At 51.0% G+C, this 25986-nt stretch overlaps 1 protein-coding gene across 4 annotated transcripts in view; it reads left to right on the top strand.

The window, feature by feature from the left end:
* Nucleotides 1-25986, top strand: part of LOC146829464 (phosphatidylinositol-binding clathrin assembly protein-like) — a 704267-nt gene that overhangs the window by 650840 nt on the left and 27441 nt on the right. For all 4 annotated transcript variants that reach the window (XM_085608147.1, XM_085608148.1, XM_085608150.1 and 1 more), the window contains exon 18: nt 8995-9102. In XM_085608147.1, the coding sequence (XP_085464273.1) occupies nt 8995-9102 (108 nt within the window). The remainder of the gene's footprint in view (nt 1-8994; nt 9103-25986) is intronic.

Raw genomic sequence — 25986 nt, forward strand, 5'->3', positions numbered from 1 at the left:
CATTATATATATTCACCACCAATTTTGTCCCAGACGAAGGGCGCGCTTTGCACAGCTGGTGCGCGTGGCGAGGCAGGATCAGCCTCGAGTTTCAATTTCTCACCAAAACGAATTACATGCTGCACTATCCCAGGGGGTAGTTTGTCAAAAACGGTTTATTAGCAAGCCATCATTTTACTTTTTCCTCCCAACAGCGCGTTTCCACCGGCAGGTCTTGATCACGGTGCAAACATTAGTCCCTCTATAGTGTCTCCCATTTATACTCTTAGCCCGGTTGGCAAGTTAAGGTGCATTCTAAGACTGGTAGTTTGAATATAAAAAAAAAAAAAAAATGGGTGTATTTTTTGTGTGCGCTAATAAACCATTTTTGACAAACTACCCCCTAGGAGGGAGGGAGGGAGAGGGAGAACACGAACTGAAACCGAACAAGGGACTTGGTCCTGAAACGCGTCGAGTTGTTCATTTCTGCTGAATGAACAACTGCTTTAAAAGCCTTCTGGTGTCTGCGGCTGCTGTGATTCTACGAGGTAACTGTGTGTGTGGTATGTATGTATATAATAATTATTATAATCAATATTATTATTTTTTTGAGGCATGTGTGCTGTAGATTGCATGCTTTGCATACTCCTGCTATCTAGTGTTGGGTCCGGATGTTTGCAAGTTGTTTTTCTTCAAAGAAGTCTTTCCAGTCACGAGGTAGATGACTCCTCCTTTCGGTGATAGTGTGCATGGGCATCGACTCCATTGTCAGATTGTTTTTTTCCGCCATCGGGTTCGGACGTGAATTGCTGCGCTCCGGTTTGAGACTGTTTCTCGGGTTCCTCTCAGTGCACAATCCACTTACCCTCGATGCAATGGTTTTTGATTGCGTATTCACTTTATTTGCGTATCGTGTCAAATCCAAAAACTCTTTGCGATCAGGAAACTCATGGAAGGCCTTCAAGCCTACCCGCGTCAGTCCACCTCGCAGTCGATGGAACAAACTAAATTTAAATTCTGCCCTATCTGCCACGCGAAGTTTCCACGCACCAACTCACACGAACTGTGCAACTTGTGCTTATCTCTGGATCACAACGAACAGGACAGCGACTCGTGTAAATCTTTCCGATCCAAGAAAACGCTCCACGACCGTCGGGCTCGACATTGCGACATGCAGAGCCAACACACCAGTTCCATTCCGGACCTCTTCGGAGAAGATTCCGAACAAGAGACAGACGAGGCACTAGGGGCCAAGTAAGAACCGGAGGATCCGATATCTGTCTCCGAATCCGACTCCGATGGGGACACAGTGAGTCCGCAAGATCAGTGTATTGTGAGTACACAACCTCCCTTGCCCCCAAAGTCCCACTCAGACTAAGAAAAAGGCTCCGGTCCCACCTGTGCCTTCGGGCCATGGTCAGCACGGACAAAAAGTTTCCAATGCCCTGCCTTCTGGCTCGGCACTGAAACTCACGTTAAAGCCTTCTGGTTCGGGATCAAGTCGTCCACATTCAGGAACCGAGCCGAAACCTTCTGGTTCTAAACCAAAACCAGTATCCGGCCCAACTCCTTCGACACCGAATCCAAAATCTTCGGCACCAAAACACAAAGATGCTTCACAACCATCACAGGAGCCTGTTTCGACGCCCGCCTTCAAAACGGGACCTGAAACAGAAAGAACTGTATATTAATCCAAAAGCTGGACATATTGCAACCAAATTGCCACATAAACGCAAATCTGACTCAGAGGGCACTTACCACATTTCTTTTAAAAGGAAACATGTTTGTACTAACCCTTCTCCTCTTCATCACCTCCTTCCCGACGAGCACATTTACTAATTACTCCTACTAATTCGCCACAACCACAAACACCTGATTATCAGGATGATGGGGCTGGGGTCAATGATCCTTCACCTGCAGACCTCTGGAAGGATTATAATACAGACTCTCCCACGGATAATGACCCTGATCTTTATCCTACCAAGCCTTCTCCACCAGACGATAATGTAGGCTACATAGAGCTACTAAGCACGGCTGCTGAATATCATTGGGTACACTTACATAAGGAATCCCTAGAGGAGGATCTCCTATTTGAAACCATTAGTAGTTCCCAAAGAACCACACACACTCCCTATGCTTAAAGGTATGTTAAGGCATGTGGACAAAATATTTAACGACCCAGTTCATGCACGCATTCTAACCCCCAGGATAGATAAAAAGTATAAACCTGCACCATCAGATCCAGTTTTCATTAAGGGTAGTTACCTTTAGACTCTATAGTGGTGTCTAATGCCTGCAAACGGGCCAATTCCCAGACGTCAGGGGATGCTCCACCTCCAGGCAAAGAGTCAAAGGTCATAGACACATCCGGGAAAGGAGTAGCCTCCCAAGCTGCAAATTATTGGCGGATCGCTAATACTTAGGCCCTTTTAGCCAGATACAATAGAGCGCACTAGGATGAAATGGAGCAATTGCTCCAGTTTCTACCAGATGACCACAAAGCCAAAGTCCAAGATTTAGTGCAAGAGGGGAAGCTCCTCTCTAATTCTTCCATCAGGTGTGCATTAGATGCAGCCGATATTGCGGCTAGAGCAGTCAATACCAGTGTGTTGCTAAGAAGACACGCATGGTTAAGGATTTTATGTTTTAAACCCGAATTTCAGGCTTCCATTCTTAACACACCAATCGACAAACAACATCTCTTTGGTCCTGCAGTAGACACGTCCTTTGAAAAAGGACACAGACATGGCGAAATCTATGGGAGCCCTACAGTCCCCTTCCTACCGTGGGTCCTTTCTGCGCACCATCTATCGTTGGGGACCAAACATATCTCTTCAGACACTTCATCTACATCATAGAAGAGCAACAATCAACCCCCTTCCTTAAGAGGTTTCTTTAAAGGAGGCTACAGAGGCATCAATGGCAAGGGTAGAGGTAGGGGTTCTACAACACGTACCTCTCCCTCAAATACCTAATAGTGTCTTGCCTACGATTCCCCCGATCATTCAACACCTGTCGGGGGCGTCTTTCACAATTCCTCCCAGTCTGGCAGTCCATAACTACAGACAAATGGATGTTAGGAATTATCGGTTCTGGTTATTGCCTGGAGCTTACCAACAATCCTCCAAACATTCCCCCGCGTTTACACAAAATGTCACCGGATCATCTACATTTCCTCAAACAGGAGGTTCAATCTCTCCGTTTAAAGGGAGCCATAGAGCCTGTACCTCTGCAAAATCAAGGGTCGGTCGTGTACTCCCTGTACTTTCTAATACCCAAAAAGGACGTCTCTCTCAGACCCATTTTAGACCTATATACAGTCAGTTCATTTTCACTTGGTGACACATCAGCTAGTGCTCCCACTTCTACAGCAAGGCGATTTTATGTCTACTCTAGACTTAAAGGACGCATATTTCCATATCCCAATACATCACACTGATCGCAAATATCTCAGATTTCTGGTAGCAGGGCAGCATTACCAGTTCAAAGTGCTTCCATTTGGAGTCCCCACTGCTCCCAGAGTATTTACCAAATGCCTGGCAGTGGTCGCTGCTCACCTGCGAAGACAACATATTCATGTCTTCCCGTACTTAGACGACTGGCTCATCAAGGCCAGCACTTACAGAAAGTGTCTCCAGCACACTTATATCACACTAGTTACTGAACCAACTAGGATTTAGAGTCAATATGTTAGTCTAATCTCCAACCTTCCAACACACAAACCTATCTAGGAGCCACTTTAGATAATCAAAAAGCTCTCGCCTTTCCCAATGCAGCCGGAATTCACAATATTCAGGCTCTTATCGCTCAATTTCAGCCCACACACTCACTACCAGCTCGAGTGTATATGCAACTGCTGGGAATGATGGCCTCTTGCATTAGAATTATCCCCCATGCAAGGCTTCATATGCGTCCCCTTCAGGAATACTTAGTGAGTCAGTGGAACCAATCGCAGGGCCTTTTGACCGATCTAGTGTTGGTAAACGGCCGCACCCATCGCTCTCTGCAGTGGTGGAACCCACGAAATGTATAAAAAGGCGGCCCTTCATAGAGCCGGTTCCACAGACAGTACTAACAGCAGACGTGCTGCTCACTGGTTGGGGAGCTCATCTCCACATTCGCACATTTCAAGGCTTGTGGAGTCAAAACCAAAAGGCTCTCCACATAAATTATCTAGTGCTGCTAGCAGTGTTTCTAGCGCTTAAAGCTTTTCAAGTTCACCTTCTAGGCAAAGCTGTCGTAGTCAGCACCGACAACATGACAGCTATGTACTATATACCAAAACTGGGCAACACACACACTCCAACTGTCACACCTAGCTCAAGACATTTGGAAATGGGCCATACATCACAAAATGTATCACCGAGCAGAACATCTTCCGGGAGTAAACAATCGGATTGCAGACCTTCTCAGCAGACAGAGGCAGCAAATCCACAAGTGGAAACTCCACCCTCGAGTTCTCCTCCCATACTTTCAAAATTGGGGGTTTCCTCAAATAGATCTTTTCGCCACACACGAAAACGCAAAATGCCCCAACTTCGCCTCCAGGTATCCACACCCGCTCTCCAAATGCAATGCACTATGGGTGAACTGGTCAGGGATATTTGCATATGCTTTTCCTCCTCTCCCACTCATTCCATCGGTGGTTCGGAAACTCAGGCAAACATCCCTCACACTAATCCTAATAGCTCCCACATGGGCCCCTCAACCTTGGTTCATGACCCTCTTTGAACTATCAATAGTTCCACATCAAAAGCTACATCTCTCATCCAGTCTCCTCACACAGAGCCATGGAGAAATCAGACTCCCAGATCACAAAGAACTCAACCGAGCGATCTGGCTCCTGAAATCATAGAGCTTGGATATCTGAATCTTCCTCCAGACTGTATGAACATTATCAGAGAGGCCAGAAGGCCTACTACAAAGCTTGTTATGCAGCCAAGTGGAAGCAATTTGTTATCTATTGCAATAATAACAATATCAATCCTTTGGATGCTTCCATCTAAAATATCATCTGTTATTTAATACATTTACAGCAGTCCGAATTAGCTTACACATCCATCTGCTTACATCTTGCTGCAATAGCACGTACCTACAAAGTAGACACCAGTTGTCTCTGTTTAGGTTACCAATTGTCAAAGCATTTATGAAAAGTCTGAAAAGAATTATACCACCAAGACTTCCACCTGCCCCAGCGTGGAATCTTAACACAGTCCTTACACGATTAATGGGTCCACCTTTTGAGCCAATGCATAAATGTGAACTGCAATTTCTCTCATGGAAAGTCGCTTTCCTCATCGCAATTATTTCACTTTGGAGAGTTGGTGAGCTTCATGTACTAACCATAGAATAACCTTTTATCAAACTTCACAAGGACAAAGTGGTCCTTCGTACAAACCCTAAATTTCTACCTAAAGTAGGATCTGCCTTTCACATCAATCAATCTGTTGAGTTATCTGTGTTCTTTCCTCAACCAAATTCTGTGGCAGAACGAGCTCTACACACTTTAGATGTTAGAAGAGCTTTGTTATATTACATAGAAAGAACAAAACCATTTTGTAATACAAAACAATTGTTGAGGCAATCCTATATCCAAATCAGCTTTTGCTAGATGGATTGTTAAATGTATTCAAACATGTTATGGAGAAGCAAAGAGAACTTTAACAATATCCCCTAGAGCGCAATCCACTCGCAAGATGGGGGCTACTATGGCTTTCTTAGGGAACATTCCCATAGTTGACATTTTGTAAAGCTGCAACATGGTCCACACCACACACATTCACCAAGCATTATTGTGTAGATGTGTTCGTACGGCAGCAAGCTAATGTAGGCCAGGCAGTACTTAGAACACTTTTTCAAAAACTGCAACAGCTACAGGTTAACCACCACTTTGGGACAATACTGCTGTATAGTCTATGCGCCCACCTGCCTCTCCGGGTACCTACACCTGTTGCAGTTCTTCTTACTTACATACATACGCATGGACATCTCTATTCTACCCTTACTAACTCCATTCTCACCCTCTGCGGGAAAATCTAACAATGGAGTCGATGACCATGCGCACTATCACCGAAAGGAGGAGTCACCTACCTTGTAACTGGAAAGACTTCTTCGAAGAAAAAAAAACTTGCAAATATCCGGACACAACACTAGATGGCAGGAGTATGCAAAGCATGTGAATCTACAGCTCTACAGGCCAAGAACAGATGTTTACTGGGTAAGTAACATTATCCATATATATACATACATATATACATACACACATACAAGCAATGCCGGCTCCCACAGGAGACAGTGAACGCTGGGGCCTTTATGCTCCACCTGGAGTCACTATGGAGAGTGGGTACCTTGGAGGCACCCACTTAAAGAAGGCCAGGCCCCAGGGAATGAGGTCTCTGCTGCCGAATTCGCCCTGGAAAGAGGGGGCAATTCACCCCGCCCCGCACCGTCCTGTCTTAGTGGCCAGGCCGGAGGGATGGGGTCCCCGGGGCCAATATCGGCCCGGTAGAGGGGCAGGATGGCACAACATCAAAAACTACAGACCCATCTCCCTGCTCCCATTCCCAGCGAAAGTCCTCAAGAAAGCCATCAACAGCCAACTCGCCACATTCATCGAAGAGCACACCCTCCTCAACTCCTCCCAATCCGGCTTCAGAAAAAAACACAGTACGCAAACCGCCCTCCTCGCCGCAACAGACAATATCCGCACCCTCCTGGACAAAGGAGAAACAGTAGCCCTCATCCTCTTTGACCTCTCAGCGGCATTCGACACCGCACCCTAATTTGCAGACTCCACGACGCAGGAATCCAGGCTAAGGCCCTCGACTGGATCCGCTCCTTCCTCTCCGCCAGAACACAGCGGGTCAGACTCCCCTGTCCTCTCGGACCCTACACCTACCACATGCAGAGTCCCCCAGGGCTTCTCCCTCAGCCCAACGCTCTTCAACGTCTACATGGCTCCACTCGCCCCCATTGTCAGAACTTACGGACTCAACATTGTGTCTTACGCAGATGACACCCAACTCATCTTCTCCCTATCCAACGATCCCAACACCGCCAGACAACTTTTGAGAAGGCATGGAAGCCGTCGCTAAATGGATAATTAACAGCTGCCTACAACTAAACACCAACAAAACAGAAGTACTCATCATGGGCCCAAACCCCGACGCCTGGAGCGACACCTGGTGGCCCTCGCCCTTGGACACCTACCAACCCCCACGGACCACGCACGCAACCTGGGAATCATCCTGGACTCCGACCTCAAAATGGACCGCCAGATCAACACCGTCTCGTCTTCCTGCTTCCACATACTCTGCCTCCTTCATAAGACCTTCAAATGGATCCCCCTCGAACACAGAAAGACTTTCACTCATGCCCTGGTCACCAGCAGACTCTACTACGGCAACACACTCTACACCAAAATAAACAAAAACCTCACCCGTAAGCTACAGAACATCCAGAATGCCGCCGCAAGACTGGTCCTCAACCTGCCAAAACACTGCCACGTCTCGCAGCACCTGCGCACACTCCACTGGCTACCCGTCGAGGCTAGAATCCCCTTCTAATTACTCACCCACGCACACAAGGCCCTCTACGACACCAGACCAGCATACCTGAACAGCTGATTCCACGCACCCCAAAGGACCCTACGATCAGCCCTGCTCTCCTACGCCGTGGTCCCCCGCACCAGAAAGACCAGATTAGGAGGCCGCTCCTTCTCCTTCCTCGTGGCCAAACCCTGGAACGACCTTCCGCTCCACCTCAGACAGACAACATCGCTCCCCATCTTCACAAGAAACCTCAAAACCTGGCTCTTCGACAGACCCCTTCCTTGATGGACTGGAACCTGCAACCCCCCCTACCCCTAGCTCCTTGAGACCCTTACGGGTGAGTAATCGCGCTCAACAAACACCTGATTGATTGATTGACTGGTTTCCACATTGATCATACCAAAGACCACCAGTTAGACTATCAGCCTCCAGAAAGACTTCTTCTCATTTTACCGGGGTCAAAGCTGGTGCTACTACTACGCTAGCACACGGAGTCCCTGTCGTAGACAATTACCAGGTTGCTACGTGGGCATCTCTCCATAAGTTCACAAAGCACTATTGCCTTGACAGCCAAGTCCACCAAGAAGGGCAATTTGCCTGCTCGGTCCTGCAGGACTTTCTGGTTTGAGTCCATTGACTACCCTCCTCCAGTTAGGTACTGCTTGGGATCTATTCAGAAGGTGAGAAATCTGTAGGTAGAAGTCTCCATCAGAAGAACAAGTTACTTACCTTTGGTAATGCTCCTTCTGGTAGAGACTATTTAGCCGCAGATTCCTCACCGACCCTCCCCGTTCTGTAATTGGACTCTACTCATTAATAAATTACAAAGCCTAAGAATCTGCACACTGGTCTATCAATTTGTTTTTGGGGCTCCACGTCTGGCTGCGCTCAAAAGCTGACGTCCGTGCTCAGGAGCAGCGCCTGTATAGGCCCCATGCATCACTTCTGAAGCAGAACGTGGTCAATGCGGAGCATTATGACACCACATTCTGGTGTGCAGAGATACTATGAACACTTTTCATATTTTCTGGATCCAGTTTGACACCTGGGGAATATTCGAAAGGTGAGGAATATGCGGCTAGATAGTCTCTACCATAAAGAGTGTTACTGAAGGTAAGTAACGTGTTCTTCTTTCAGCTACTCACATTTTACATTGCTCTTCTTCATCTTTTCTACCATTTAATGTTTCAGCGGCGAGAAAATGCATTTTCAGCAGTTATTTTTCACTATGTTTAGAATTTTATTTTTATTACATTATCAACACCAATTAATTGGGTTTGAAAGTTAAGTGTTGCAGGTCGGTACAAAATAAAATGCATTACATTTAAGCAGATTTATAGTCTCCATGACCTCCACAATGAGGGTCAATTTTTTTAATTGTTTATCGGTTTATTTATCTTTCCAGTCACTTAAAAACACATGTTGGTTGTTCTTAAGATTATCACTTTCTTTCCGACTTCTTTAGGTACCCACCCAAATCGGAGCACCACCTCTAATGGCACCACAGCCAATTATATACACACAACCAGGTTTAAGGCCAACAAACCCTTTTGCATCAGTCTCTGGAGCTCAGGTAACTGCATTTTGCATTTTTAGCTCTCACCAGGCTGTTTTAGACATTTCAATAATGTGCAGTAATCATGATAGTAAAAAACAAGCATGCTCAAGTCAGCTGCCATACATGGGCATGGGTTAAACATACTTATAATTGCTATTGACATCGGTGCTTTTTTTACACGGCTATGAGTGTTCATCGAGGGACAGATTTACGAAGCATTTCAACAGTCGCAAATGCTTTGATTAAGTGTTGGCAACTGTTAAAATGCGTTTTTTTTTTTTTTAACTTTATTTTAAGTATTTTGCACGTGAACATATAGCACCTTATACATGTAAGTCAGTAGGCACACAGCACACCCAAGAGCAATATACAGTACATAGGATGTAAACGTAGGCAGGCAACGACAATACGGACCCCCTCCATGAAACAAGCCCGTACCGCCATCCCTTGATGATCACAAGGCCCTCCCCACACAACCGCCCCCTGCAGACCTCCCATACAGCACAGGAAGGACCGTGATGCGGTCCAATGGCACGAAGTACCTGGAGTGTCTCATTGTAAGGGGGGGGGGGGGATACCCTCCCCTCTTGATTGCCAGCATCAGGGAACCTCTACAGCATGAAGTCATGTAGGCGACCCAACCTCACCAGTATTCCCCTCTCTCAGTAAGTAGCAGCGCAACGGAGCCCATATATCTGCAGGCCTCGATGTAAGTGGTAAGAGTTCAGAGTATGTATTAAGTTGTTCCTGACAATAGGTAAGATCCTGTAGCCAGTCCTTAAACTTGGGGGCCCTTCCCCTGCCCCATCTACATGCAACTCGCCGTTTGGCAAGTAGGAAGGCGAGTGCCACGAACTTACGGTACGCAGCTTGTATAGGCTCTACGTATCCCAGGAGGGCAAGGACAGGTGAGGGTACAATCTCTGAATTAAGCATTATGGAGAGCGCCTCAAAAATCTCACTCCAATAGCGGCCCACTGCCTCGCATGCCCACGCCAGATGAAGAAAATCCGCCATAGGGGCGCGACACCTATCACATCTGTCATCGTCACGGAGGCGATATCTATAGAGGCGAGCCGGGGTGTAGTACACTCTGTGGATATATTTATAATGTATTATTCTGAGTCTACTACTTGCGGAAATTCGATCCGTCTGCTGCAGGCAGAACTCCCACTGTTTGTCCGTTAAGGGAACCTGTAGTTCCTGGTCCCATTTCCCCCGGACCGCCAGTGGCGGGGCAATTACAAGTGTGTGTACCGATCTATAGATCCTGGAGACCAACTTTGCAGGGGCCTCGTCAATAAGGATACGCTGTAAGGGAGCTACAGCTTGGGGCTCATTCGGGAAGTTAGGCGTTAATGCCCTAATCCCCTGCCGGAGCCTGAGGTAGTAGAAAACCTCCAGAGGAGACGGTTGGGTGTCGCCACATAAATGCTCTATTGTGCGGTACGTACCATTATGATACAGGTCTCCCCACGTCCTAACGTTCAGAGAGCTAGACCACTTCCGAAACCCCCCCTCCTGCAACAGGGGCATGCTTGGATGATAGACAAGGGGTAGAAGCGGCGCATACATCATAGTAGACTGTAACTTGGCATTTATTCGATTCCACGCCGTCACTGTGCTCGTCACTGTCGTGGCCATTACATCCGCCCCACGCAGTGGGATATACAAGGCACCCTCTATGGGGACCGGGTGTGCAAGCCAATGTTCGGCAGCTAGTTGAGGCATATATCTTGGTTGGCGTATCCAGAAATAGGCGTGGTGGGCCTGTGCCGCTTGGAAGTAGAGCTCAAAGTTAGGTATGCCAAACCCGCCCTGAGTGTAGGGCCTAGTGAGGACCTCCCATTTGAGTCGAGGCGACTTCCCACCCCAAACCAGTCTGATGAGCTCTGTACGGAGGTGCCGAAAGAAGAAACTGCCCGGATAAAAGGGGATATTTAGAAACAAATACAGCAACCGAGGTAAAATTACCATTTTAATCAATGAGGCTCTTCCCGCCATCGAGAGGGGAAGCGTTATCCATCTGGTAATGCAATCAGAGATACGAGTCATCGTCGTTCCATAGTTGGCTCTCATTAATTCATCTTTGCCCCGTTCTATGTGGATACCCAGGTATTTAAAGTCTCCCTCACTCCAGGCGAGGGGGTAGTCCAGCTCAAACCGCTCAGTAGCTGCCGTAAGAGGGAAGATCCGCGATTTGTTCCAATTAATCTGAATCCCCGAAAGCTTGCCAAAGCGGATGAATTCTCGAAGAATCGAGTTGAGATTACTGCTGGGATCTCGTATATACAGAGTAATATCGTCCGCGTACATAGAGATTAAAATCTGCCTTTGAAAGCATCTCAATGCCTTTTCCTTATGATGTTGCCGAAGCTTTGCTGCGAGCGGCTCCATGGCTATAGCGAATAGAAGAGGCGACAAGGGACAACCTTGTCGAGTACCTCTGGAGATAGGGAATGCCGCGGAAAGAGTGCCATTGATCAGCACCGTGGCCCTAGGCGACGTATACAAGAGTCTGATCCACGAGATGAAGATGAGTGGAAACCCCATACGTTCCAATATTTTAAAGACATAATCCCACTCCAGGGAATCAAAAGCTTTCGAGGCATCCAAAAAAACGGCAGCCATAGGTATGTCTTCGTGTACGGAATTGAGGATCAAGAAAAAAGTGCGCAGGTTATGGGAAGTAGCTCTGCCTGGCACAAACCCTGCCTGGTCAGGTAAGACCAGGTTAGGGAGGAGCAGGTTGATAAGAGTGGCAATTAATTTCGCCAGAATCTTCACATCACAATTAAGCAATGAGAGGGGTCTGTAGGAGTCACAGTTATCTGCAGGTTTCCCGGGTTTAAGTAAGGACGTAATGAGGGCCATGCGCATAGACTGGGGCAAGTGGCCCGTCTCTAGGGCGTCTTCGTACACCTCGCGCAAGACAGGTGCCATAAACTCTATGTAAGTTTTATAGAATTCTATAGGTATCCCGTCTAGGCCTGTCGCCTTGCCCGATCGCATGTGCATGATTGCTTCTCGCACTTCGTCCAATGTAAAAGGGGTGCTCAGGAATTCCCTTTGAGCGTCACTGAGCCATCCTAGGGACACATCCTCCAGGTACTCCTGTAATTGTAAATCCCCTGATCTAGTCGACATGTACAGTTGGTGATGATGCTCCACAAACGCATTAAGGATATTCGTGGTGTCTTTGTAGACTCTCCCCTCCATATCCGTGATTTCGAAAACGGTGGTGGGAGGTCGTGTCAAACGTATCGTCGCTGCCAGAGCTTTCCCCAGCCGCTCACCTTCCCCATAGCGTCGGGCAACCCAGTGTTTACCTCTAAAGTTCGCTTCCCTAGTGGCTTCATTTGTGTATTCTGTCAGCTTTTCGCGTATAAGAGTCATCAGGGCCGTCAGCCAAAGACGTCTCCAATGACTTAAGCTCCGTTTCCAGCGTTTGCAAGCGCGTTAGTATACTTTTCAATACACCAGAGCCTTTAGCGATGCATATGCCCCTTAGAGTCACTTTAAATGCATCCCATATAGTTTCCACGTCCCGTACAGAGTCCTTATTACGCTTAAAAAATTCTAGACACTCTTCTCGCAGTTCTTCTTGAAACACAGCATCGAGCAGCATCCGCGGCTGCAGACGCCAGGCAGTCAAGGGGGGGCCAAGGTCAGCCGCTCGCAGCGTGACGCGAACTGGCGAGTGATCCGACAATGTTCTAGGTAGATGCTCCGCTCTAGTCAGCGCTGTATAGTAGGGGGGAGAAATGAAGACATAATCCAGCCGGGCCCAGGATCTGGCCTGCGCCGTGAAATGCGTGCCCTCCCGCTGATCGGGATGGAGGCATCTCCATGTGTCAATCATAGTGTGCTCAGCTAGTATTTCAGATAACATCGTACGCGCTTTGGTGTAGTGATGTGGGGCCGGATGAGATCTGTCTTTTTGCGGATCAAGTGTGGTATTGCAGTCCCCACCCCAGATGAGGCGCCTCGGGCCTAAGCCCATGATGGTCGCATTGAGGTCTGCAAAGTATTGCGGATCATCCATGTTGGGGCCATAGCAGCAAATCAGGGCAACCGCTGCACCCCCCAACCTACCCCACAGCAGGCAATGCCTCCCCTGAACATCGCTGTACGTTCCCTCCATAACCAAGGGCACCCCCTTTTTCACCAAGATCGCCGTACCCCTAGAGTATGAGGAGTAGGAAGAGAACAATGCGCACGTCGCCCACCGACAAGCAAAAGTGTTGTTAGCCTGCGGTCTCAAATGCGTCTCCTGAAGGAAGGCTATGTGGACAGCATGGCGATCCAGATAAGAGAGTATCTGCCTCTTTTTCCTTTGGGTCCCCCAGCCCTCTTACGTTCCAAGTTAGTATATTTAAGTCAGTTTCTGCTCTACCCATGCTCGCAGCGTAAGGAATCATATTGCACCAGTATGTCACCTCGCATCTCATTAGCCCGTGTGTACATGCGAGAACTCTGCAACGCCTGCCGCCTAATGTAACAGTGCACCCCGTGTCCCGCTGCTCTGTATGTAGTGCTGCTCAAGCGTTTGCGAATGTGTGCATGCATCCCGAGTTCTAGGAGGTGCTCTCCCTGTATTTCACCAGCATACAGACACGCAACATCCCAATATAGTAATGCTATGAAATGAGTGGTGCCAAACATAATAATAACATTGAAAAACAACCCCCTCCCCCCCCCCTGAGACCCCCACAGAGCAATCTGTATCCGTCTCCACAGTACACCCAACATCCCTTGAAACCAAAACAATCAAATAGAACACAGTACCACGGGTCCTGTCAGTCCGCTCCAAGATAAGATCCCAGCGTAACACAAGTCGTGCAATAACCCAAGACATATCTAGGACCCCTCTCTTCCCAAAGTAACTTGGGTACAGACTCACAATAATTATCTGTAAAACATGTACATGACATATCTTTATCGCCAACCTAGGTGCAGTTATCTCAAAGATTTCAAAAAAACTGAAGGGGACAGGAAACACCAGTAAGATCTCGAACCCACCCCCCACCCACTGAAGCTTCCCCAACTTGCCAGAATCCCAACCCCACCCCCCACCCAAAACCCCCCTCAACCAGCTCAACGTGAGCAATAGCGTCATTGTGTTCAGTGGGGTACACCCCATGAGGTACATCAAGAGGGCACCCGTAGCCACTCCCCACAGCCCGCCCCGTCCCAACAGCGGGGGAGATAAGCGGGGGGGGGGGGAGTGGTGCCTGGAGTACGTTACCAACCACCGTCCTAGATCCGGCCATAGCAGTCTCGGACATAGAAGCGCCGTCTTAGCTGCGTATCCATCAGGTGTGTCGCTGCGTCGCTAACATTGCCACAGGCTACCAGTGCGGCGGGTAACTAACAAAAATTTTCGACTCCCCAGCTAGTTATTATCCGCAGGGTCATCTGCATCACCGTCATGCCTCACAGTTCGCGCAGCCCTAAGAGACTTCAAAAAATCTTCCACTTGTTGCGTGTTGATGAAGAAATGCTGCTTCGCCTGGTGCGTGACTCTCCGCTTTGCCGGGTATAATAGTGCGTAGTCAATTTGCAGGGTCCGCAGTTTCTTCTTGACCTCGAGAAATTTACGCCTCTGCTCCTGTACGATAGGTGTAAAGTCCGGGTAAATAGTGAAGCTGACCCCTTCACATGAAAGTGTCTGATGCGTGCGCGCGGCACGCAATGCTGCATCCCGGTCGCGGTAGTTCAAAAGTCGGGCAATTATGGGCCGAGGTGGAGCGCCAGGCTTGGGCCGCGGTCCCAGGGAGCGGTGCGCTCTCTCGACGATGAACTGCTTAGAAAACGCTTCAACTCCCACTGAGGCTAGGAGTATCTTTTCTACGTAGTCTTCCATGCGCCCTGTATTGGTGGACTCCGGCACACCTACCACGCGTATGTTGTTACGCCTGCTGCGGGCTTCCAACTCCTCATTCTTTGCAGCTATGACCCTCTGCCTCTGGCCTGGTTGCCCCCTCGCTCCTCCGCGTTCCTGCTCCAGGGCCCCTTGCTGTGCTAGTTCTTCACCGACGCCGAGAGCGGCGCCCCAGCCGCCGCAGGGCTGCCCGCTCAACCCGATCATGTTTTCCCGCCGCTTCCTGCCTGCGGCCCCGCCCCCTCGCCAGTCCATTGGTGGACGCGACCCCAGCTGACCCGCCCTCCCGGCTCCCTTCTTATGTCGCCCCCTCAGCGACCGCGCAGCGGACGCGCGCAGCGGAAGCACCGACTGAGCGCCGAAGGTGCGCCAAAGGTAAGCCCGTCCGCGCCTGGACCGCGCCCAGTGCCAGGACCCCTGGCCCCCGCAGACCCCAGCCCACCCGCCGGACTTACGACGCCTCCGAACTCTACGCACTCAACACCGGAAGAATCCCGGGTTGCTACCGAGCCACCCCGAGACGCACCCACGGACCCTTCTGCTGCAACTCCTGCAAGTTCACCTGCACTACACCTGCACCAACCAAGACCAAGACGAGCAACAGCAGCAGCCACCTGAAGTGCATCCTGCTCAACACCCGCTCCGTCCACAGACACGCCGTCGAGCTCTGGAACCTGCTCGACACTACGTCACCAGACGTCGCCTTCCTCACGGAAACCTGGATGAACGCCTCTTCAGCGCCCGCCATCGCCATCCCAGATGGCTACAAGATCATCCGAAAGGACCGCATCAACCACACCGGAGGAGGCATCGCCATCGTCCACAGGAACACCATCCGCATCACGACCAACACCGACGACGCCCTGACAACAGCCGAACACCTTCACTTCCAGGTCCACATCAACCCCAAGACCACCCTCAGAGGCACCCTCATCTACAGACCCCCGGGACCCCGCACACAATTCTGCGAAGACATCGCCGACTTCATCAGCCCGCACGCCCTCTGCTCCGCTGATTACATCCTCCTAGGGGACCTCAACTTCCACCTGGAGAACAACAACGACCGCAACACCACCACCCTGCTGGACAACCTCGCCAACCTGGGACTCAAGCAACTGGTGACCACCCCCACCCACTACGCCGGACACACACTCGACCCCGTCTTCTCATCCAGCAAGGACATCGCCTTCAGCCACGCCACCAGACTCCACTGGACGGACCACAGCTGCGTCCACTTCAGCTTCGGTAGGACCACGATCCACCACCACCAGCAACAGGTTGCACGCAGGAGCTGGAACAAGATCACAGCCGACCAGCTCACGACCTCCCTGAACATGAACCCTCCCACCAGCACAACGAACCCTAGCCAGGCGGCCACCAACCTCACGAAGTGGATCGGCGACTGCGCAGACGAGCTCGCCCCCCTGAGGACCCCGCCCAGCAGACCCGGTAGCAAGAAAGCCCCATGGTTCACCGACTAACTCAAGAGCTCCAAGAAGAACTGCCGAGCCCCCGAGAGAACCTGGCGCAGAGACCCAACACCGGACAACATGACTGCCCTCAAGCTCGCCACCCGAAAACACCACCAACTCATCCACGCCACCAAGAAAACTGCATTCAAGGAACGACTGGACAACAACGCACACAACAGCAAGGAACTCTTCAACATCGTCAAAGAGCTCTCCAACCCCAACGCCGGAAACAACGACATCACCCCTTCGCAAGACCTCTGCAACTCCCTCGCCTCCTACTTCCACAACAAGATCACGGACATACACAACAGCTTCAGCTCTCTACCGACGAACGCCACGACCGAACCACCGCCCCCCACCACCACCCTCCGCGCCTGGACTCAGATCAGCACCGAAGACACCGTCCGCACGATGAACTCCATCCACTCCGGATCTCCGACCGACCCCTGCCCTCACCACGTCTTCAACAAGGCCGACGCTGTCATCGCACCCCACCTGCGGGACATCATCAACACCTCCTTCGACACCACCACCTTCCCGGAGAGCTGGAAGCACGCCGAACTCAGCGCCCTACTCAAGAAGCCATCGGCCGACCCGACCGACCTCAAGAACTACCGCCCCATCTCGCTGCTCCCGTTTCCAGCAAAAGTCATCGAGAAGACCGTCAACAAGCAACTGGCCGCCTTCCTCGAAACGAACGGATCCCTCGACCCCTCGCAGTCTGGCTTCCGAGCCAACCACAGCACCGAGACCGCCCTGATTGCAGCCACCGATGACATCCGAGCGCTACTCGACAACGGAGAAACAGCGGCCCTCATCCTCCTCGACCTCTCCGCGGCCTCGACACTGTCTGCCACCGTACCCTAGTACAACGCCTCAGCAACATCGGAGTCCAGGAGAAGGCACTGGAGTGGATCATCTCCTTCCTCTCCGGAAGGACACAGAGAGTCCGTCTCCCTCCGCTCAGATCTGAAGCCACCGAAGTCATTTGCGGCGTCCCTCAAGGCTCCTCGCTCAGTCCAACCCTCTTCAACGTCTACATGAGCCCCCTCGCAGACATCGCACGCCAGCACAACCTCAACATCCTCTCCTACGCCGACGACACCCAGCTGATCCTCTCCCTCACCAACGACCCCGCCACCGCCAGAGCCAACCTTCACGAGGGGATGAAAGAGGTAGCCGAATGGATGAAGAACAGCCGCCTGAAACTGAACTCAGACAAGACGGAAGTCCTCATCCTGGGATCCTCACCCGCCGCGTGGGACGACTCCTGGTGGCCCCCCGCCCTAGGCAGCGCACCCAAACCAACAGACCACGCACGCAACCTGGGCTTCATCCTGGACTCCTCCCTCTCCATGACCAGACAAGTCAACACCGTCTCCTCGTCGTGCTTCAACATACTGCGCATGCTACGTAAGATCTTCCGGTGGATCCCCACCGAGACCAGGAAGACGGTCACCCAGGCCCTCGTCACCAGCCGTCTGGACTACGGCAACTCCCTCTACGCCGGAACCACCGCCAAACTCCAAAAGAGACTCCAGCGGATCCAGAACGCCTCAGCGCGACTCATCCTGGACATCCCCCGTCGCAGCCACATCTCCGGACACCTGAGAGACCTGCACTGGCTCCCGGTCAGCAAGAGAATCACCTTCCGTCTCCTCACCCACGCACACAAAGCCCTACACAACCAAGGCCCAGGATACCTCAACAGCCGCCTCAACTTCTACGCTCCCAAACGCCAGCTTCGATCGACCAGCCACGCCCTCGCCGCCGTCCCCCGCATCCGAAGAGCCACCACAGGGGGACGGTCCTTCTCCTACCTCGCCGCCAAGACATGGAACTCCCTCCCCACCCACCTCCGCCTGACCCAGGACCACCTCACCTTCAGGAAGCAACTCAAGACCTGGCTGTTCGAGCAGTAGCGGACCTCCCCAGCGCCTTGAGACCCTCCGGGTGAGTAGCGCGCTATATAAATGCGAGGATTGAATACGTTATCCATCCTCGTGAGCTGCGCAGCATGCAAAGCAGAGGTGTCCTCGTGATCCGATATCCTCCTTTCCGCCTCGGTAAGACGTTCCTCATGCAAGTCTATTTTCTGCGCGAATGCGTCCACTCTGGACGACAACCGATCGACTTTATCGACTATAGTAGCAAACCCCTGCCTCATTTCTTGCATCAGCTGCTGCAAGTCCGCTGTCGGGGGGTCAGTACTTGCACCATCTCCCGGCGAGTCATTAGATCTTCCTGCTTCCTGGGCAGTACGCGCACCCTTCTTTGCCGCCGGGACCTCAAATGACAGCTTAGGCTGTCGGCTGTCTTGTTTACCCATCAGGAACAGAAAGCGTGGGCCCGCAGCAGCGAGCAGAAGGGCGAGCCACCGGTAACGCACCGGCGGAAACGGGATCAGTGAGTCCAGGTGGAGCACAGCGCAACCACAGCAGGAGCCAGCAGCTACTGGCAAGCTCCAATCCGGTATCCGCAGGCCGGAAGTGTAGGCAGGGGGGGAAGACAGCCACCAACGCGGTCCCCTAAGGAACGCCCGCCCGCTATGGTTGTCCCGCGGCAGCTACGGAGCCCCACCTTCCAAGGGGCAGCAGGACCGGCAGAAATTTGACAGCACCCACCAGCAGGCGCAAGGGAGTCAGCACCTCAGGGGCCCCCACGTCCCAGACAGACACTCGGCCACAGTAGTGTCACCTCCAAAACGCTGCGGAGTGTTGGGGTCCCAGAAACGTAGCGTGCACCACAACGACACTTCAGTATACTCCCTTGCCGTACCGCAAGCGGATGCGCGTACTCCCACCTCAGCGCTTTCGCAGCGTAATGCTGTATCGGGCCTCCTCCTCACCCGTCCCCCACGTCTCGCTGTGATTGTAGGCCACCTGCCGGTTCGTCCGCTGACGGCTGAGCTGCACAGGCGGGTTCTCCGGGGGCCTGAGATCTCGCAATCCTCGGCCTCCACACCGGCCCTATGATGCGCCTGGAAGCACTCCGTCAGCTCTCATCCTCGACATGGAAGGGGTGGGGGGGGAGGGAGGCACCTTCACTAGGCCCCCAATTCACCCCGGCAGCGGAGCACCTTTCCTCTGAGCCCCGCAGCTGTCCGCAGGCCGCCACAGATCGAGCCTGGAGTCTCTCGCCACACCGGGTCGTTGCACCCGGCAGAGCCGCTTTCAGCGACGCGGGGGTGGGGGGGCCGCACCTCGGAGATCGTCCGGTGCTATCTCCGTGCCCTCCTCGTCCCGCAGCAACTCCTCCGCCAGGGCACCTCAGCTACGGACCTCCGCCGGGGCCCGCAAGCCTCGTGGTGCGCCCCGGGCTGGCGTAAGGCGCACACCCGATACCTCGCTCAGCCGCCTCACCGCCCAGCGTCCGCTCAGACTTCGGACGGCGATATCTTCCCCGCCTCTGGTCACACAGGCTTGAAACTTCCACCGGGACACCACATCAGTAACAGCTGCAGCCCAACGCGGTTCACGCCGGAGGATCGGTAGATTTAAGAGGATAACTGCAGGATTATTCTTCCAGGCAGCAGGAGCCTCACATCAGTGCGGCCATTCTGCTTGTGCGCCCTCTAGCGCCCCTGTTAAAATGCGTTTTCTTATGCGTTTATCCATTTTAGGGGTCAGAAACGTTTTTTTTTCTGACTTCCAAAATGGAATTCCTAATGGATACTGATTCGGTTTCTGGAAGGGGCTTATTGTAGGCATACCTTCTAAATACCAAATCGGTATGTAATGTATCTGGTTTTTTTGCCACGAAAATTAGGTTGCAAAACCTTGATTTCTGATGAGTACTTCTCCTGGCATATTTCTCATCTGTTGAATAATCCCAGGCCTCAAAATAGATCTGGATAACTTCAAAGCTCTATGACGCCAGCCTGGGATTTTGTGTTGGCGCCGGCAGTGACATTGGGAGATCCTACCAAAGCCATACAGTGCCCATGCAGTGCAGCAACATGGATTCCCTTTTTCCACGTCTTCACGGTTTCAGAGTTCGCCTTGTGAGAGGATTTATGTGAGAATTCTTCACACACACAGTAAATAAGATTTTATTGTGGTGCTATGTCTCCCTCGAACCATTAAGGCTTCAAGCCTTGTAGGGACTAAGAGGGCCAGGTGTTCATCCCCCACTTTATTTGTCTCCAGAGTTAGTTGCGATGGAACCATCAGACCTGTCACCTGACTTACCCCGGTGCAATGGCCGGAGACTGATTTCGAGCCACCTGGCACTCTGCCAGCACCAGTACCTGAATACCCAGCTTTTCGGCATTGGGGTTTGTGAGAAAGTGCCATCTTTCTTGCATGGTATGCCCCCACTTTTTGCTGAATTGCTGAATGTACTTTGACTGAGTATGCCCTGGACTCCTGCCAACCAGGGCCTATGTTCCTTCCCTACAAAAACCTCAAACCCAAATTGGCAAACCCTGGCCACATGTCAGCCCTTGGTAAATGCTACCCTAGGTACCCAGGGCCTTGTGACCAGGGAAGGCCTCTAAGGGCTGCAGCACTCATTGTGCCACCCTTAGAGGCCCTGTTCCCTAACACACACACACTCCTCTTGCAGGCTGAGTGTCTGGGTACAAGACCAAACAAAGAGTCAACATGGCACACATCCCTGTGTACCATGCCCACCACCTACACTGCCCCGGCATACATCAGCCACCCTTCTAGCTGGTTGCCCTATCCCAGTGGTGTGGGCACAGGAGCATGAGCCCTGTGCCCCTACAGTACCCAGGTCCATTCCTGGGCCTTGTAAGTGCAGTGCTGCCATTTAAGAGTACATGGTGCTGAGAGCTTGTCAAACACGAACTCCACAGCACCATAATGGCAACACTGAAGACTGAGAAGTTTGGTATCAAACTTCTCAGCACATTAAACCCGCACTGATGCCAGTGTGGGATTTAATGTACCAAGCATAACAGAGGGCATCTTAGAGATGCCCCCTGAAACCTAACCTACAATCCACGTCTGGTCTGAGAGGCTGCCTAGGCTGCCACACAGCCGACATGTTGCTGGACCCCTGGGTAGGAGAGCCCCTGCTCTCCTGGGCCTGCAACAATGCACATCCTGGGCGTGGTGCTAGGTCTCCTCCCCCAGGATGGACAGGGGGAAGCTTCAAAGGCATGCCGCCTCTGTGAGCTTCCCCAGGCCACTTGCAGCCCCCACTCTGGCGGGAAGCCTGGCCGGAAACCCCAAATAAGGACAGGGGATGTGCCAGCCTGCCAACCCCACCCCTCAGGTGGGGGAGGCGAGGTGAAGCACATCTCCGGGCGCTCGCCATCTTGAAGATGGGAGGCCCTAGCCAATCAGGACTAGGCTACTGCCCCCCTCCCACAGGAGAGTGGTAGAATAGGGGGTGTACCCACCCCCGGACAGGGACCCATTGGTCCCTGCCCTTTACCTACCTTTAACGCCCCTAAATCTAGTATTTAGGGGCACCCTGAACCTTCCTTCCCCAGATTCCAAAATACAAAGAAGAGCAAGAAGAAAGAAGACCTGCCGTGCAGCTGCTAAGAAGAGGAAGACACCAACTGCTTTGGCCCCAGCCCTACCGGCCTGTCGACCCTCGAACTTGCTCCTGCTACATCCCGGCACCTCTTGTGGCCAGCAACCTCACAAACCCCGGAGGACCTGGCTACCTTTTGGCTCTAAGCACCTGGGACTCCCATGAGCAGAGGCTCTGCTCAAAATCCACTTCTAATCCCTGGCATCAGCCCGGAACCGCGAACCCTGCACACTCTGTACTCGCCAAGCCTGGCATGTGCCCGAGTGAACAAAGACCACGAGGATGACCCCCCGGCGACTGTGTCCCCGACTCCGGCACTCAAGGACTTCCCTCGACGCTCCTGACGACGCCTGCAGCCTCAGAACCATGTACCCCCCACCGCGATCAACAGAGGGTAAGATTTCCCGACACCAAAAGGCACCCCGGCGCCCTGCGGCCCCCTGTGCCCAACTCCTGGGTATCTACCTATCCTCCAACTACCCAACTTACCTCTCGAAGTGGTGGTGGCACCTGAAGAATCTTCGTACCCGAGCTTGCAGCCTTTTTCCAACCAGGAGCTTTCCCATTGAAATCAATTGAGCGCCCGAAGGCTTAAAAGCACCCTGCACCCAGCCGCCCGAGTGGCCCTGGCAGTGTAACCTCTACACCTATCTACTTCCCCATTTGCCCTGAGCAAGTGACCAGGAGCCTAGCTCCCACAGCCGCGTGGCCTGCTAGTCAGCAGCCACCAACCAAGGCCCCCCCTGCCTCCCATAGGATAACATTGAGCCTAACTCACTCTGCACCCGGCTGACCCTGCGCAGCTGAGGGTGTAACCACTGTACCAACCTGACCCTGGGAGACCCCCGAGTCTGTGCCCAGAACCTTAACTTTGCCAGTCGAGTACTTTCCCAACAGCCGATAACTCAATTTTCTCCATAGGGTAACATTAACTGATTTCTTCTGAAATTTCTTCTAAGTGTGGAGTTTCTAAAACTTAAAATATTCACCAAAAATCAACCGATTAACGAAAATGCTCACCTGCTTTTAGGAGAGATCCCAGTGCTGGATCTTGGTGCCCAGCACTGACCCTGAAAAATATTCACAACCGTACTTACCAGTAACCCACTTTTCCTCAATTGGAAACCATTGACTGTTTTTCTGTGAAATTTCTTCTAAGTGTCGATTTTTGCAAACTTTAAATATTCTTTAAAAATCGTGCCAACTGTGAAAAAGCAATTACTTACCTGTTTTAGATAGAGATCCCAGTACTGAGTCTAGAAGCCCAGTACTGGATTACAAAAGTAACGAGAACCTACTTTACCTGCAACTTGAATTTTCTTCCTTAGGGAATCATTGACTGTTTTTCTATGAAATTTCTTCTAAGTGTCAACTTTTAAAATGGCTAAATATTTCCTAAAAATCACAACAGTAACTAAGTCGACTTTTATCACTTGTTTCTAAGAACTGTCCCAGGACTGAATCTAGGATCCAGTCCTGGAGTTACAAAAGTAATCCTGAATGTAATCTATTGCAAATAACTTAAAATTGCCATTGAGCTCAATGCATTATTGTGTTTGAAATTGTGTTGCCTATTGCAACAACCTGTAACCAGTATTTACCAGTCAATTGCATATTGCAAAAGTATTTACCTAAAGCATCATTCTGAGAAAGTATATTTTAATACCTATTGTTGGTTCTAAAATAAAACAGACTTATATTTTTTATATAAACCATTGGCCTAGAGTTCAGTTATTGTGTGAGACCATTTGCTGACTGAGTGTGTACAACAAATGCTTTACACTGTCCTCTGATACTGCCTTACTGTTCGACCAAGCTACCACTTTAGAGAGTAAGGTTATATCTAACTTTAGCCTCTGCCAAACCTCTAGGGACTGTGGACTCTGTACACACTGTACCTTTTTGGGAACAGTATATACAGAGCCACTTTCTCACAGGGTTTGAACCAGCAGCGTTTCTCAACACTGTGTTCAGCATTTTTGCACGGGCGACTGTCCCCTCTCATGTGCCTTCAGGTTCAGTTTGGCCGTATGGCATGCCTCTGTTTATGCATTTTGCCCTGGAGCTGTTCAGAGCCTCATATTCGGCTCCCACCGTCTGTCAGGTACCCCTCTGATGCCATAGCAGAGATACTCGACTACCACCTGTTCTATAACTGCCATAACCGGCTCCACCCTTGAGGCCACCAGCGCCAGACCCTATGGCGCAGCTTCAGGATCTCCCTGTAGCAAAGTACCACAGCTGAGATCAAGAAGAGAGACCCAAAGGCTGATAGATGAGGAGGCATAACGTATGATGGCATGTCCTATGGTCAAATGATCAATGAACTCTTCAGCTCTGACTATGATCCCCTCAACTTATATGGAATAGGGGAAACCTCCGATCAACTAGCCCCTTTGTTGGCATCTCTTCAGTTAGTGGCCTAGATACTTCAATGGAAATGGAATTTCCATTGGGGCCTCCACCCCCAGAACTAGAGTCCTTCATCGTAGTAGTGAAGAAAGCTGCAGAGCTGCTAGACTTGTCACTTTCCTCTGTGGACATTATCACTAATATCCTCACAGAGGTCCTCCTACCTTCAACTCAGATCTTGAAGTCCTAGCTCCCTGTTAATGATGCCCTATAGGAGTCAGTACTGGCAGTGTGGGAGAAGTCTGCTTCGTTGCCAACAGTGAAGAGCTTAGTGGCAAAGCGCTGTCGTCTAGCACCAGGCAATCCATCCTTCCTATCTGCTCCCTCGTCTCCGGCGAGCCTAATTATTCAAATCTCTGGACGGTTCGAGCAAGACATTTTTTTCAGCTTGAACTATGGCATTAAACCTTTTCAATGCCACTTGCTTCCTAGCGGGGTATACTCATGCCCTATGCAACAGAGTCCATCTGCTCCCACCCCCTCCCCCCCCGGGTCCCTGGTGATATGAAGGCTCTTTTTGCAGAGGTCATCAAAGACTGCTAGAATGCTTCATGCCACAACATTAAGTCCTTTTGACACTGCAGACTCCGTAATCTGCACTACGCGGTCCTCAGTAGAGGTCTGCCTATTTGATGATAAAACGGGCTCAGCTCTGGAGCACTTTAAGGCTGGCAAGGCTACAGCCAGGTGCTGAGGCCTTCGATTCCCTTAACGCCAGTCTGCTCTGATGCAGGCTCATCAGCCCCAAACCCTCTGGTTAAACAATGCAGAGGTTAAGCCAGAGGTAAGAGTTGTGGATCCCTCCAACCAGCCTCCTGCTCCTCGTTGGCACCACAAGGAAAGCAGGCCTAGTTTGCTTCTGCCAGCACACCAAGAGCCTGTTGGGAGGCCATGTGTCCTCCAACCAGCTTGGAAAGCAAATTACTTAGGACCTGTGGTTCCTTCTGATAATAGAAAGGTGGTAAACCCAGCTCCAACTTCCCTTGCCCCCACTGCTCTGTCCTGTCCAAAGACCATCTTTCAAACTTAACGCAAGAAGTGGCAGCGCTCCTTCTGAAAGGAGCAATGAATTTAATGCCAGCGCAAGAGATTGAACAAAGATGCTGTTCACGGTACTTCCTTGTCCCAGAAAGGATGGTGGTCTACATCCAATCTTCTACCTCAGGGTCCTAAACTTCTACCTCAGTAAGGAGAAGTTCAAGGTGCTTGACCCTGGCTCAGGTCCTGTTGTCATTGAAAGTGGAGGACTGCATGGTGTCCCTCAACTTTCATGATTGCATACTTTCCCTTCCCTTTATACAGTTGAACAGGAAGGATATACATTTTGTAGTCGTTCTGCCCATTACCAATTTTCAGTACTCTCATCTGGTTTGACATCGGCACCTTAAGTCTTCATTAAGGTGATGGCGGTGGTTGCAGCTCATCTCAGACTGTCTGGTATTCCAATTTTCCAAAACCTGGTCGCTTTCTGACTTTTACCTGCACACCCTGCTCCTTATGTGTTTTAAGTGTTTTATCTGATATCCCAACAGTTTTTAAGTTTTTCTGTGCGTGACCTTGCTGTTGAGGAATATTGTGTTTGAATTTGTTGGGAGGAGTGGACAGTCTCCCATGTGGTTTCCA

The sequence above is a fragment of the Triturus cristatus genome, chromosome 5_2 (assembly GCF_964204655.1).
Source record: "Triturus cristatus chromosome 5_2, aTriCri1.1, whole genome shotgun sequence".
Lineage (NCBI taxonomy): Eukaryota > Metazoa > Chordata > Amphibia > Caudata > Salamandridae > Triturus > Triturus cristatus.